The 16,152-nt window shown below is 39.7% G+C and overlaps 1 protein-coding gene across 7 annotated transcripts in view; it reads right to left on the minus strand.

The window, feature by feature from the left end:
• TAFA1 (TAFA chemokine like family member 1) overlaps positions 1-16,152 on the minus strand; it is a 228,079-nt gene that overhangs the window by 36,383 nt on the left and 175,544 nt on the right. For 6 of the 7 annotated variants that reach the window (XM_027467539.3, XM_005011201.6, XM_072044368.1 and 3 more), the window contains one exon: positions 9,262-9,402. In XM_027467539.3, the coding sequence (XP_027323340.1) occupies positions 9,262-9,402 (141 nt within the window). The remainder of the gene's footprint in view (positions 1-9,261; positions 9,403-16,152) is intronic. The other variant, XM_072044372.1, reaches the window with a different exon arrangement.

Consider the following 16,152-nt stretch of genomic DNA (forward strand, 5'->3'; position numbering starts at 1 on the left):
GCTCTGAGAGGAGCAACAGGAAACACTTGTGTGATCAATTTTATGGATAATCAATTCTCTGAAATCAATTAAACACTTGTTAACTTGTCCACCTTTAGTTGCAGTGGCCAGATTAACTCATGTAGTTTAACATAATGGACAGTCCTGGGGCTAAATTAGTGACTCTCATTTGATCTCACTGAACGAATAAAAAGAATTAATGATTCGTATTCTTCTTACAAGGATTTGGTCATTGTCTCTTTAAAATTGCAGTGTGCAATAGCTTCAGGTTCTTGTTCCTTAATTTAAAGAGAGCACACCGCGTAGCAGGGTTTTCCATTTTTACTTAATCATCCATTTCTTTTGTGTTCATATCCTAATCCTACAAAACACATTCAAGCCTCATAAACTAGCTCCTTGTTTATAGACACAAGGTAGCTGTGAAAGAAAAGAAAAGACTTAATGCTCTGCAATACTCTGATCACGTATTTCTATACCACATTAGAGATGCCTGTAGACAAGCTGCATTTCACAGCCCTGGCACACTGAAAATACAGTATCTGATGCAAAAAGATGTGAGCCTGTGCAGAATTAGCCATTGAGTAATATGGCCCTTCCTGGCAAAGACACATTATCAAGATTTGGTGCAAAGGGATATAGCACAGATGCTTACTTGACCTCAATGTTTCTCTAAGCTCCTCTTGGCCACTGTTTGGATGCCTGCTTGCTGCAAGTGGAACACCCCTCAGCATCACTGAAGATTTTTTGGCCATATCTGCCATCCATAGACTTGCATGAAGGTGAGAGTGGACTGCTGCCCTGTCCTGGGCTCATCCAGGCTGGCCCAGATAGAAGCCTATATGAAAAAGTTACAAAAAGCCCTTCCCTCAGTTGTTCTCTGTGTTTGGCCAGGCAGCACACCCAATTTTTCACTACCTGATCTCATGGGGCTCACCTGCATGGCCCTGCCTGTGGCTTAGCCCCTGTGAAATAATTTTCTCTCATTTAGGCTCTCTTTTCCCACCCAGCTTGTGCTTCTTTTTCCCTGTGGTGCCCATGGCCCTCTGTGCCTGTGCTCTCTGCCTCCAAAACCCCTTGCTGGGCTCTTTCCAGTGCTGTGATTAACACTTAATGCTACCTGGAAGACGAGAAAACTCCCACTGCTTTTCCATTTAGCCTCTAGCTGGCTTATGAGAAGTATTTTAGAGAAATGTTACTTTCCTCTGTATGGAGGTGAAGTAATTATATGTTCCTGTGTGTCTTCACACTGCTACGTGGCCGTGCTGGTCTCTAATTTCACCATAAAGCTGCTGGTTGTACACCTTGGTTGGCTCTCCTCCCTCTGTGCCGGCACTGAGACCTGTCAGCTGGAGCGTGGAAAAACGACCGCCCCTCACGCAGATGCTGCCATGGCTGATGGCTTTTTTTCCCCTCTTAAAAAAAAAAAAATAAAATAAAAAGAAAATGTTTTTCCTGTAGAAAAATTCATTGGGATTGAAATGAGTGCTCTGCACTTCAGGGGTGGATTAGTCAGCTCTTCTCCGGGCTGGATATTAAAAAGGGTGGTTGCTTTGCTAGGTGGGAAACCAAGATGTCAATTGGAAAAGAAAGAAATATAAGACACAGGTAGGGAGATAAATTATAGCGGAGATGAAGATGTACTCACATAAGCCCCTAGTCAGATGATCTCATTAGCTGCACTGTCTTCACACCAGAAAGACGCGATCATCTGTCTGCTTCTCCCTGGTGCCCCGTGGAGGTTTGCAGGCAGCACAAACAATGCAGAAATGGGAAAAACATAGCTCAGCACCCTCGCTACAGATTAGGGTTCTTATTGGCTCCAATTTGACCCTTGAATATCCTCCCATAGCATACCTCCACCACTGGGAACACTTCTGTGCAGCACCAGGTGCTTTGGTGGGTCATCCATGGCGGGATGACCCTACACAGTGTGCACAGGTATACAAAGCCATACAGACATGGATATATACGTGTATGCTTTGCACATATGCTTGTTCGGGGAGAAGCATGGCCACTCTGCTCTCCCTGGCTGCTCACTGGCGGGCTGGGCTTAGGAAATGACACGGCTTCAACTCAAGGCTCCCACTGAAGTCAGCTCAGCACCTCTCAGGGGCTGGCTGTAATTTCAGTGTGGCTGCAAGGGCGTTTCAAGAAGATGTGTTTTGGGACAAAAACAAAGTCTGAAAATATTCCAGTAGAAAGTTAGGCTTATCTCTCTCTTTAATAGTTAGTGCATGTGATTTTTTTTTTTTTTTTTTTTTTTTTTTTTTTTAGCTTAGTAAATGGGTGTCAGTAGGGAACAGATACATTTTTTTCCTCTTTACAAATGAAGTCATCTGAATTCACCAAATCAGAAAATACGAGTCTCCTGCTCAGTTCCAGTGGTGCTGCGGAAGGACAGGGCTATAGATTTTCCCAGGAGTGTGAAATAATTCACCAAGCCTGCTCGTTATTCATACAGACAGTGCATTAATAATATGGGACCCTGAGATCTCCTCTTATCTAGGCTGAAGCACAGCTAGAGGGATGAGAAGCTGACTCCTTCAGTTGCAAAAAACATCTTTTTCCCCTTCTTTCTTCAAAAAATAAGAATTGATTGAAAGTATTTTCACAGAGTGGGAAAAAAAATAGCTGTTGGTGATACCACCTAGCGTACACATAAGATAAATAGAAAGCTATTGGCTTTGTGACGGTGAACCGTTTTCACTTGATGTAAGTGCTGATAGATACAGGATTATATCTAACAAAGTCTTTGCTAAGGAGCTGACCTAAAGTCAATGGGAGTCTTTCATTTGACTCTGCAGGGCTTGAATCTGGCTTCCACTCCAAGAAGAGCTGAAGTTTCCGAACGTCCCGTGTCCTTCTTGTCCGGCGTGAGCTGGGGCAGCAGGAGTGCCGCAGGAGGATGCGCAGACTGAGAGCTTGCTCAGGTCCCCCCTAGGGGATGAGCTGCACCTCTGCTTCTACAGGAGCACGGTGCTTTTTAATTATGAATGCTCACTCTACAGTCGGCATCTTATCCATAATTTAAAAATAAAATAAATTAGCTCTTGTCAACAGCATGGCTGCAATTACCACCTGCCCAAGGAGCAACCTACCAGCCACGATCTTTTCATTTGCAGGTGCTGGGTGATAGCAAGGAGGGCAAATGCCAGCAAAAGGAGCAAGTGCTGATGAAAGCTGTTCTCTCTCTGCTCCCACTATTGCACAGGGGAAAAATAATGTGCAGTATTGACTATCAGTAGCATGTCTGGAGAGTTGTGTGGTGCTGGCCCAGAGACGTACTAAAAGTCACGGTGCTCCCACGAGTCATTAGGACTTGTGTTCAGTTTGTTAGCACTGTCCAGACAAAGTCTGATGTAAAATCACAGGGCTGTGTGTTGGCTACTGATGGATAATCCTCAAACTAATAGAAATCTGAAGTATGTACATGCATGTGAATATTTCATATATTATGGAATGATTTGAAACTTGATGTGATCCAAAGCCAGTCTGGCAGAATGGGAAATATTGGATTCATTTCATTTTATTGTTCTGTATCAGTGAGTGATTTCCCTTTTCCCTGATGCATGGCTGATATGAAACAGCAGCAGGCATGGAGAGTTAGCACACCAGTCCTGCTGCCTGAGAGCTAACAGTTCAAATCCTGTATCTGCTCACAACACAGACTGGGATCATCTCAGACCTTAGCAGAGACGTTTCTTATGGGAATAATTTATAGGGAGAAATAATGCACAGCAACTAGGAAACGCTTTAGTAACACCTTCCTTCTTACTCATTGGTTTTGACCAGTGTCAAAAACTCCACATTTCCTAAAAGCCTTGGCAACATACACAACCTGTATGATGGCTCCTTCTTGAACAATTTCAAAAGCCAGTGCCTGTGCTTTTTTGTTATTCCATACCCCACAGTCCAATCAATTTCACAGATAATTGTATAAGAAATACTGAGATTGCCTCTGAGAGAGCTTGAAAGAGTCTGGAAGAAGTTTGAAGAGAAGAAATTCAAGCAGTACAAAAATGTGTGTCTGAGAGCATCATTAACCATAATACAGTAAACTTCTGCATAGATGAACAAATATGTATTATTCAAAGTTCTTGAAGAACACATGGGAATAGCCACTTACTGACTGCACAGAATGGCCCAATACATGTAAATGACATGGTACCATGCATATTATTCACTGGGTAAAAGTGACAGTATTAAGATTACAAATAGCTTGTATTATTATTACATTTTTAGATCAATTATATAAAGTATTAGAGTTGAGAAATTATTACTAGAGCTTTTCCATTAACAGTGACTAGTAACCCCAGGAGTTTACTTTGCTTCCACTCCCATTTTCTTCACACTTGCTCTTTGTGACCAGGCCTGTTTACTGATCTCCTGAAAGGAATGTGTGCAGCCACTGCAAAGTGCAGTAGAAAGCAGAGGTGTATCTAGAAAGAGGATGGGAGACTTCCAAATAGGAGAATTTTTAATGAAAGTGGAGAAAATGTGGTGACTCTTGTGTATGCTCAAACATGTTGGGTATACTGAGTACCAAAATGAACTGTTTCCAAAAAAAAAGCAACCACCCACCAACAACAAAAAAGAAAAAGTGGCCACGGGACTGTTTTCGTAACGGAAGCAACTGAAGAAAACTGCAAGTCATGTGTAGACAGTCCATAAAGAATCAAAAAAACCCACCACCACCACTACCAAAATACTACAACAAGAACAACGACGACAAAAACCACCAAAAAGACAAATGTGTATTCACGGCTGCCACTTGCTCATTGTTGCTCTCTAGTCCAAACAGCCAGCTTCATTCACACCAATGAAGAAAATCTTCACTTCAATTTTTAATGAAGATTAGATCAATGAAGAATGAGGGCTGGACATTACAGTCCTGACCCAAATATGACAGTGTTGGTCTAACCTTTACATTTGATACTGTCATAACAAAGTTATTTTAAAGTCTGCCTGAAGTTATCAAACCCCATACGATGCTAAGTTCTAGCAGAACCACCAAACCTCAAGCAGCCTGCAGCCACATATTTTAGGAAAGTGTTGTAACAAAGCAAAAGCAAAATAAAAACAACTTTCTGTTGAGCTTTTCTGAATGCGAATCCTTCACTGAATAAACATTTATGTATTTTAAGAATATGCTGAGTGCATCTGGAAAAGCTTCAAACAGTGATTTTAAAGGCATTTAAAAGCCACATTTTTTTCATTGGGGTTTGCCTGTGTTCAGTGCTCTGCATACCAAGAAGGAAGATGGTGCAGAGACAAAAAGTCTGCAGGAATGATGAACAAGATAAAGAATCCCTTCATGTTACTCATGAACAATGGAGAAAAATCTTGGCCTGCTTAATGTAAAAGATGTACTGGTAATGGTGGAAAAAAAAAATATTGAAAAAGACGTACCTATTAAAAAAGGATAAATATCTGAGTTTTTTTTTTCTTTTTTCTTTTTCATTTTAGCAGATTCTTTTAGTGTTATGTGGAAGGATAGAAGATTCGCTTATTAAGGAAAAAACAACTAGAGCCATTGCCTAATCTTTATGCATGGAGATGAACAGAATTTCTAAAGGATATGGGTTTGACACCTAACAGGGTCATCAGTATGTGCCCACTGCCACCTGAGTGCCCTCGTAAACCCACAGAGACCATTGCAGGAGGAAGAAAATTCATGGGCTTCTGAAATTAGCAAGACAAGCTGTTTGCAAGTAAAGTGAAGGAGGGTATGAATTCAGAAGTATAGGTTAGAAAACCATGCAGAAATAAACTGTCGCACTAAGGATCTGCAGTAACAGCAAAGTGAGAAAGAGCAGGTCCGTCAGAGTGCAGACTTAAAAGGGTCTGCATGCTGGTCTGAGCTGCAAACTCAAGCCCTGAGCTGGCCATGGCCATCACGGGGACGATGGGCAAGACATTAGAGCATGAACTTGCTCTGATACCTTCAGCCAGCCAGCACACAGGCTATGTCCACCAGCACTGTTAATACTCAGCTGCACAGGCCCCATGTGCTCCATAGGTGGAGGGCTGGGGAGCTTCTGGACAGGCTTGGCACTGCTTCCCCCCCCAAAAAAATGGGATAATTCCATGCTGCTGCAACAGAAAGTGAGTGAATCCATCTGGGACTTGCTCTAGAGAGGTATTTGGGCAAATGGAGAAAATAATAACAGACATGACAGAGAGCTGAGCAGACTAATGCCCATAGTACATGCTGCTGCCAAGTGACACACAAGATAAATTGGAAGAGGGAAGGGAACATTCAAAACAACCCTAAAAAAAACGACTTTGGAGCAGTGAAGGGAATCATGAAAGTGAATGTGCAACAGAAGAGGCGATGAGAAATAATAGGCTGGCTTCTCTGTTTCATGGCAAGATTTGGCTTCTGTTTTGCTCTCACTGTTACTACACAATTCAGACAGATTTTAGGACAGTATCTACTGAATGAGCAGCAAAGAAGAATTTAGAAATTCAGAGGCTGCCTTGGTCTAGTCTCATTCTATCTGTTTTAATATGAGGCCCCTGAGGAAGGGTTTGCAGGACTTGTCAGGAAGCACTTCATGGGGACAGACAGGAGCTTCCTGTCCTCTCCCTTCCATGCACACAGCCTGGCTTTCAGGGGGAGAGCTGCATTTATGAGTCTTACATACTACAATGGTGTGCTATCCACAAAGAGGTTTCACAATGAGAGACAAAAGGGCCATTTGTCACCCCCGATACTTACTGAAAAGGTTACACTGACCAACTCACATAATTGTGTTCTCCCTCCTACACAGCCCAGCTGTGTCCTGGGGCAGTGGCTATTGGAGTGCAGGGAATGCCGTCCCTCCTCTGTGACATGAACTCAAACTGTCAAAGCATTGGCCTTGATGAGGTGTTTTCTGATGCAATTGGACTGAGAAGCATCAAGAACTTGATTCTGATCCCATTAAGTCACAATTTGGCCAATGGTACAATTAGGTCTAGGCCGAGGTTCATTATATGTATATTTTTCATTTTTATTTTCTTTAAATACAACTAAACAGCTATCAGGTGGAGATGGCTCAAGGCAGTCATCAACCACAGATGGGAGGAGACTGCTGACGTGGTATCTCTCAGTCTCTGTCACCTCAGAGGAGGTTGGCCTGTTTGGCTGTGAATATACTGCTGTAACCTGAACATTCATGTCGTATTTTTAAAGTAATGGACCCAAACAAGCTTTCTTAATCACAGATTGTGTCTTGGCAGTGTACAATGCACCATGGTTAAAAGGTCTTAATCCTTTCACTAATGTAGGTAAAGTAGGTAAAAAGTTGCAGATGACATTTTGAAATGTCCTGTGCAAAAGAGACAGCAAATCCCAAACCTTTATTTGAGTTAAAGTATTGACTTCCACAAGTCTCCCATGGGAAGTTTCAGGAGTTTTGCATTAGCAAGGACAGAAGAGCCAAATAGGTCAAAGTTCTGACTTAAAACAGGTCAGTATGTCAAATGTCACAAGGCAAAGTCTGGGATAAAACAAAGGCCAAAGAATTGTCCCTTCTATTAATTTTTACAAGCAGCATATTGGGCTTTTGAACTGTTCACCAGCCATCCACAAAAGAAGCTATGGTCTGACTACAACAACTAAACTTGAAAGGGGAAGACATTCCTTTGTAGTTCACGTTTTCAGGCTTTGAAGTCACTGTGAGTCTTACCAGTGACTTCAATGGGACTAGCTTTGCACTTTTATATTAGTCATTGTTTTATCCTTACTCCTTTCAAAATTCCAGACAAAAATGTTTCTTTTTATTGTAATCCTGACAGAGCAATTAGGCACCGGTCCACACCTGCACCCGACTTTTTTTCTTAACACAGCAGGAGCTCCTGTCCTCTGAACAGAATTATGAGATCTGAATTAATGGTGTCTGCTCTATGCGGTGCCTCTGTTTCTCGTGACCTGCCAAAGAACATGAAACTCTTCAAGGCTTGTATGGTTGATCTTTGGTTAAGATCCACTGTAGGTTTCACTTACAGTTTTATGAGTGTGCTCAACAGAAAAAAAATAAAATATATATATATATAATTACTTGGGTTAACTAAGCAATAAAAGAATGACAGAATATAGATTAAAGTGCAGTCATTCACAGGTCCATTCATAGCACATTTTTAGCACATTTCATGAATTCAGAAGCAGAATAGCATTCCCAGTATAACAAGCTTTAAATGACTGCCTCATAACTTAAAATTCTGAAAGTATTTTTGAAATTATGCAACATTTTCTTTCAGTCTTTAAAAGATAAGCCAAATACATACTCACCACGGATACTTGCTGAGAAAAAATTAGGTTCTCATCTCTTAAAAGTGCTCCCTGTTTTTCATCTTCTTTAGTACTGAATATGCAAGCCTCCAAGCTTTGTCTATAAGGTCTTCCTGTCCTCATTACCCAACAATTCTCCTGTCTCACTTTGGGCACCAAACATTTACCATAAAGAGCAGCAAGGAACTTTTAACAAAAAAAAAAAAAGGAAAAAAAAACACCCAGTGGCTTGTTTGGGAAGAGGAACTGATGGCATCACTTACTCCCTGTCAATTCATAATCAATTCATACTGTGCTAAGCACATCCAAGCCACAGCTAGCTCCCCCTTGCTGCCTGGTTTCACCTTGCAGGGGTGGCAGGGGGGCCCCAGAGAGGAAGACACCCTGTTGAGCTAGACCTGGAGTGCAGCATTGAATCCCAAATACAAGTAACCTGGTGTTCTTGCTGCAGCAAAAAATCCCTGTGACTGACAAGATTCAACACACCAGTGAGTTCAAAATGCAGTTTTTTCCTAGCTTTCTGTAATGTTCATTACAGAATAAGACCACAGCATTTATTTATTTATTTATTTGCCACTGACTTTTCAAATGGCTAATTAAATCAAAACGAATGGCTGTTGCCCTTTGAAATATTTATGGATCAAAACTAATGTGGCACCAGGAGGCCTCTTGAAGTGATGCAAGGGATAATTTCATCCAATTATTTATTAAGGGCTCAATCCTGACACAGAATCTGTTATACTGATCTGAGTGGCTGCACTGAGTGCTATACTCATATTTTCGAGAGTAAATCTTGACGTGATCCATGTGCATAGTACCATGTGTGAAAGTAACAGGCAAGCTGGTTCAAATATATGCTTTTGCTGATAGCTTTCCTGTTTCATTAACAGACAACACAACAAAATTCCTATGCATACTCTGTAGACTTAAAGCTGCTTACTGGATGGTACAGATACAGACACATATATACAGGAGGAGCTACTTGCCATCAACACAGGAAGGTCTGTTTCTTGTAGTCCCAGCCACTTTCCCAGGTAGACAGGAGCATTTTACTGTTTGTGATCTTTCCTCAATTCGATTCTTATTACAGCATCTGTGTGCTGCTATAACTTCACACGTTCCTCCTTCTGGCAGAAAAAAAAGAAAAAAAAAAAAGAAAAAAAAAAGAAAAAAAGGAGAGAGAGAATATTGACACTCTGATTAGGAAGAATAGTGGTGGCTAATCAAAGCACCTGGGCATGCTACTGTCTGTGTCTCTGCACAGTTTCTGTGCAGCTGGGATTACATTATTTCTCCCATTATGTGTGAACAGGCACATGCTGCTATGCTTCAGTTTTAATAGAAAATGCAGATAAATATCCCTCTAGAACAGATATTGTTTGCTTGTCATATATTAGAAACTTTTCTGACATCAGTAAATTTCTGGCATAAAAAAAATGGAGTATGCCACAAATATAGGTAACTTAATGCTTATGTTGAATGCATAAATGCAATAACTTTTGGCTGATTTTATACTTGTGTTGTTGGTTGCCCTTTTCCCCAAATATTCTCTCATACAAGGACAGGGGTTAAGGGAATACATCTAAAAATAACCTTTTTTTTCCCTCTAAATATTTGATTCTATGCCAGTACTCATCTTTTAGTGGATGGCAATCAGCCTCTCCAAATCACTGCATGGTGCAACAGCCTTTTCATTTCCTACCCCACGCACAAAACTGGAAGTTTTAAGGCAGAAAACATTCCCTTTGTATGCAAGGTCACCTGGCTTATTTAGTCTTCTCCCTCATTGTCCTTTATAAACATTTGCAATGGTTTTACTGGGTGGAGAACATAAAGGAGTGAAAGACAGAGAGGTAGTGCCTTAGGGTTTATGAATACCAGGTATTTGTGGCATATGCTATGACAGAAATGAAGTGTCACGTGTACTATTCCCGTTCACCTCAGCAGTGTAGTGAGAGAAGATGAGACACCACAGTGGGCTAATACGCTGCCCAGTAATTTGCTGATTCCTTAGTTCAAATTCTGTTTAGCTCATGATCGCCAAGCATTTAATAGCACCAGTCTGTTCCCCACAGATATTTGGCTACTTTATGAAATTGCAGCATAAATTTGGCAGGACTTCTTTAAACTTAGTCGAAAACATCACATAGAGCATACTAAAGTGCAGGATAAGTACAAAGTTTTCCTAGAAAAAAATATTATTTTATGTCAATATAAAATACTAAATCTACATTGCCTTTACGGTAGCATAAAAAGCATTATTCCTATCTTTGGCATTCACTCTTCTTTTTGAAACAGCTTTGACAGCTTCTGAGCACTTCTGCAATCCTGAAGGCAGGTAGAAGAATAAGCAGTGTGGAGATGCTGGTCCACATCTGGCTGTGAACAATGGTTTTGGAAGAGGTTGAGGAATCCAGTGGCCTCTCTCCACTCAGGAGTGAGTCCTGTTACTAGGTGACTCCGTGAATGTGATATTTCTGTAGTGAAGTGCTGGGGTAGATAGACAGGGAATCTCCTTTGACTGCACGTTGTCAAGACAAGGCAAGAGTAACTTCTGCCAGGCCAAGGCAGAGGAGAGGAGAAGCTGGGACAGGAAGGCTGACCAGATGGCCTCTAGGTGCAGTCAAAAGGTTATGTTGGAGACACGATCGATCTCTTTTTAGAGACCCTTGTGTCCTGTGATCCACTCAGTCAGTCACTCTGGATCAGACATCCTCTCCCTCCTGACCAAAGAACCGATGCATCCACAAGCCTGAGACAAGACTGACTGCAGTAAATATTCAACCCATCTGGAGAGAGATGCTGCTTCATGTATTACTTATTAGGTGCATTTGGCCTGCTGACACGGTTTTTTTGAAAGCCAATAGGTACCACAGAAGAGAGATCCCAACAATTCAGAAAGCTGTCATCTGACAAAAGGTCGTTTAATTGTCTCTCAGGAATAAGAGGAATTGTGACAATCAACTCAGCCCCAAATGCCTTTGTCTTTCTATGAAGTAATTCATCACTTAAATTCCCTGTTCCCCCATCCAAATCATATTGAAAGCAATAAAAAGATTCTCATTGGTTTGATTCATCTTATGGTCATGTCCTAAGAGAAGAGAGATTTGTGATTTTATTGATAGAAAACTCGACAATAAAGATAATGTACACAGTAATAAGTATTTCTAATTTTAGACTACATATACTGTGTGGTAAATATCTGTGAATAAGCTAAATGCTTCATTTTCTCTATTAATTTCCTGTATGAGTAGTAATAACTGCATGAGCTAGTCTTGCTCATTTGGTTATCTATTCAAAATAATGGGTTGTAGTTGATGAGCTTTATAAAACCTTTAATTCTTATGTGGAAACTCAAGTTGTGGCATCAATAAAGAATTTAACTCAAAATGTATAGATGCTTAGGAGCATCAAAACATAACAAAACTATAAAAGCAAAAAAAAACCAACAAAACAAACAAACAAACAAAAACCTCCTTTTGTTACCACTAGATAGTTAAGTACATTAACTGAAGCTTTAAACTGTGCTGACTGTAGCTGTAATGAAAATAATCACAATAATAAAAAGACCCTTTATGGTGCTGACACAGAAGAAAAAATCCATCTCACATGGAGAAAGTTATGTGTGTTACACACCCATTTTCCTAAAAAATTTGTTACATAGAATCAGATTTTTCCATTAAAACACACTTTATCTATTAACCATCACTGGACAGCATTACATGCACTGAGTTTTGTTGGAATATATTTTAACAACATTGCACATACATGTTACACTTTTTAAAAGCCACACACAAATTAGGAATAGAATATAACGCTCAGATAAATACAAATGGACACAGTGAGACTGATTAAAAAAAAATCATTGAAAAAGCACACTCCTGATTACATTATTTATCGAACCACATATACAACAAATATAGTGAGGATACTTATCCCCCATAAATTTGAAGAGAGCTCAAGGCCTTGTTGGCTTTGATTTTGGATGTGACTTCTTTCTGATGGTAAAATAATCCCCACCAGTAGGAAGGTTGGTTTTGCAGAGCAGGAAAATATGGTATGGAGCTTCAGAAATTTGTGCCATGGCCTGACATTGGAAAGCATCGGTGTACATGGTTAAACATTATTTGATTTTGTATTTCCCACACATTGTCTAGAAAACAGATCACTATATCCACAATATTGCTAATACTAAAGATTATGAAATGTGTTTTCCCACACCTTCTGTTTCTCAGGTGGAGATATAAGCAGAAGCATAGCTGGAAATATTTTCCTTGAGCAAAAGAAAACAAATATTTTTTTCCCTTACTTCCATTTGTCTAGTTGCTCTAGCTTCTCAGGTTTAATATCAGAGATTAATTCTACTGAAACCAGTCCATGGGAGATGTAACACAGAAGTAGCAACCTCGCACATTGCCAAGAGGTGAATTGTTAATAAAACTACTACTCCGACTTTCTTAGCCTTTAACAGTGCACAGACAACATTTTGGACTTCCATGCTGCAGAGTACAAAGATTGGGTAGTACAGGTGCATTATGACATTTGTTCTTTCTTGATGCTGTTTGCTGTTTTGGTGTTAATATTACATGTGTCAACTTTTAGTTAGCAGGAAAAGAAAAAAAAATGCCCAAAAGGAAGCATTGCATTTGGACAAAGTGTACATTTTGTTTACCTGCCTAGAGCTTGATATTGCTTACTAAAGATATCCTCACCCAAGGAGTAAATTTTATTGAAACAACACTGGTGTCTGGTCAAAAATGACATCTCCAATCCTGCTGGGTAAATGTGGATTTCAGGCCTTAGGACATCTTTTGAAATTTGGAAACCAGCATATCTCCCCTTTTAGTTGCCATTATCCTTATGGGAAGGAGAAAAGATCCCAAGTAATGTAATCGGTTGTCATCATCAGATCTTTTACAAATTACTGAAGCTGGCAATATGTACAATTAGTACAGATGTAACAGCTTGTTTTAAAGAAGAGAGGAAGAAATACTCAAAGACATTTTGCAGGGTATATCAGGGTTGACCTGAATGATAGACCAAACATATATATACATATATATATAGGCAAATCATATACATATAATATATACTATATATATATATAATATAAATACATATATATCTATACATATATATGTATTTATAAGTTTGTGGACTTTTAAAAAACATGGATTATTGACTCAAAACTGTAGCAGCTCCCTCGGAGCCATTCCCATCTGTTATAAATGAATATTTAGGGTCTTAAATAAAAATGTGGATTATTAACCTGACAGGCTGAGTGCAGAAAAAGTTTGAATCCTTGTCACAAACAATAGGAAAGGGTTATTTTTTTAACGGTTTATGGTCTACTGAGCTAATATGGCTTCTGGCTTTGTTTCTACAATAACAGTCTCATCCAACTCATAGAATTCAATAAAGGATTTGCTACCGACTTTAGTAGGAGAGGAAAGCACCCTAAAATCCTCTAAGTAAGAGTGTTCTGGATGTCATGCTGACGGTTACATCCCACGAAGTGGCTGCATTACCCACCAGGGAAGAAAGAAGGCTTTGCTTGCTTGTTTTTTTGGTATTCACCCTCCCCCAAGGAAATCAGGAAAAGATTAGAAATACATAGGACCTCACAGATCAGGAATAGTTTTGCTCTTTCTTCAAGAACCTTTGGAGGTGAATGGAAATGTCCTAATGTGACTTGCATCCTTTTCACACCGAACATTACCAGCACTTGATAGTAAGAGCAGCTGACCCTTTGTGAGTGCTCAGTTCATGGATTGCCCTGAACTTTGCATAAAGGAAATGTGCTGTCTACCTAAGCAAGAGGGACAGAATTAGCTTCTGGAAAGGAATTAGCTTCTTCTGTCAAAGACTGCAGCTATCTACGGCATTAAGACTGTCTTTGTATTTCCTACTGGAAGTCTTTGTTCTGCATAGGTTTAAAATATTGAAGTACAGAAAATACCCATCATTCTTCCTATAAGACAGGGACAACTGTTTGTTACTGCCTGCAAATGTTTTAATTCCAAATGGAGGACACCTAACTCCTGAAAACATGTTCATTTTTATCTCTGTTATAAAGCCACCTTGAGTTTACACACTGCAGAGTGAAATATTTTATCATAAGTATGAACCAACTGTGGGTGGCTGTGATTTAAACTATCTAATCAGCAATAGGGGCTGAGTGCATGCCTGGCAGAAGCCAAAAAGCCATCTTCTAGTCATCTCTGTTTTTTATATCTCTAGCTGAGAGGTAATAATAAAAGCATATTTTGCACTTCAAAATTATAACTCACCTCTGTGTTCTAGCAGAGCCTGAACTTATCAGTAAACAAACATTAAAAAGGCAAACACCAGTACTTATTTGTGTTATACATTGTGGAAGTCATTAACTATGACTCAGGTAGAAAAACTTATACGTTCTCTCTTTGACAGTGATGACAATTTAATAGTATTTGACTCTGCTGAGTTACATGGAGCATCCTGCAGCAATGAGATAGGTTGTTTATCAAAATGATAAACATGTTTTCATTTGCTCCTTGGCTGCATGGATGTGATCAGAAGTCTAAGACCATCAAGAATTCACTTATTCTGGCCACCAGGCAGACATTAAGCTATTCAGGACCATCTGTGCTTGAAATGAGCTCCACTTAATGGACCTTTGTAGGGCAGGTCAGCCATAATGAATGCATGCGTGCATGAATGCATGAGCAAAGCTGTGCTTAGGTGAGGCTTCTTGGGTTGTTTGGCAGAGGCACAGACAGCTGATAGATAAGATCTGCCTTTCTCTTTGGGATCATATGCCCAGTGATTTTAGAATTCAGACTCTCTGCTGCATTTTCTTCTATCTCCTCTTCAGTGCACTGTGCAACTTAATCTGGTTGAAGGTTGTTGTAAGAACTTGTTTGTGTTACTTGCAAAAAAAATAGTGATACCCAAAAAACTATATATGCTCTGCTGGTCAAATTCTGCCCTCTGTTACACGATAAGCAACCCACTGTAGGAATATGAACAAAGGAAGTCATACGAACCAAGTCCTTTCAAAACAGCATTAGAAATATTACCAGTTTTGATAGCTCTATTTATTTATACAGCCTCATCTAGGTAGTGTATGTTCCAGTATTGTCATCCCGTTTGAGGTCATATGCCCAGTGACATTGTTCTGATAAATGCTTGAGTACATGCAGATGTTCCTAGACCCAGGATGTCACAGAAAACTTTAAAGAGAATTAAAGTTCTTCAGACCTTCAGACTGCAAACAAATGTTTAATAACACGGAAGTTAAAAATCTTCAGACACTTAAAGACTTACTGAAACTAGTGGGAAAAAAAATTTGCACACTTGCTACCTCATTTCTTTATACAAACATTCTAGAAAAGAAAAGACAATCCTGTGACAAACACTTCTACAGTTGCTGAAAGGAATTAAGATTTGGGAGCAGTGGTTTGAAGAGTTTGTAGTTTGAATAAGCTTTGGAAACTTCCCAGGTGTAATTAATACATTCATAAGCTTTAATCAAAATGTTTATGCCAGCTAATGTGCCAGAACTACAGACTACATTGCGCTCAGGGGAAAATACTATACTTTACTTTACTCTAAGAAATAATAAGCTACTACTATATTACTTACAAAAGAACATTTTTGCTCCTGACAGGAATATGTAACAGATGGAAAAACAAAATCCCATGCTACTCCATGAGCCACTTCATAAGTGAACAAATAAAAGACTCATCATAGCCACAGTGCAATTATACTTCAATTTTTATCTTACATATAATCCACTGACATCACAGAATCACAGAATTATAGGGGTTGGGAGGGACCCCAGGAGATCATTGGGTCCAACCCCCAGTATACATACTGTATCTGCTCCAGAAAGAAAA

This window comes from Anas platyrhynchos, chromosome 13 (assembly GCF_047663525.1).
Source record: "Anas platyrhynchos isolate ZD024472 breed Pekin duck chromosome 13, IASCAAS_PekinDuck_T2T, whole genome shotgun sequence".
Classification (NCBI taxonomy): domain Eukaryota; kingdom Metazoa; phylum Chordata; class Aves; order Anseriformes; family Anatidae; genus Anas; species Anas platyrhynchos.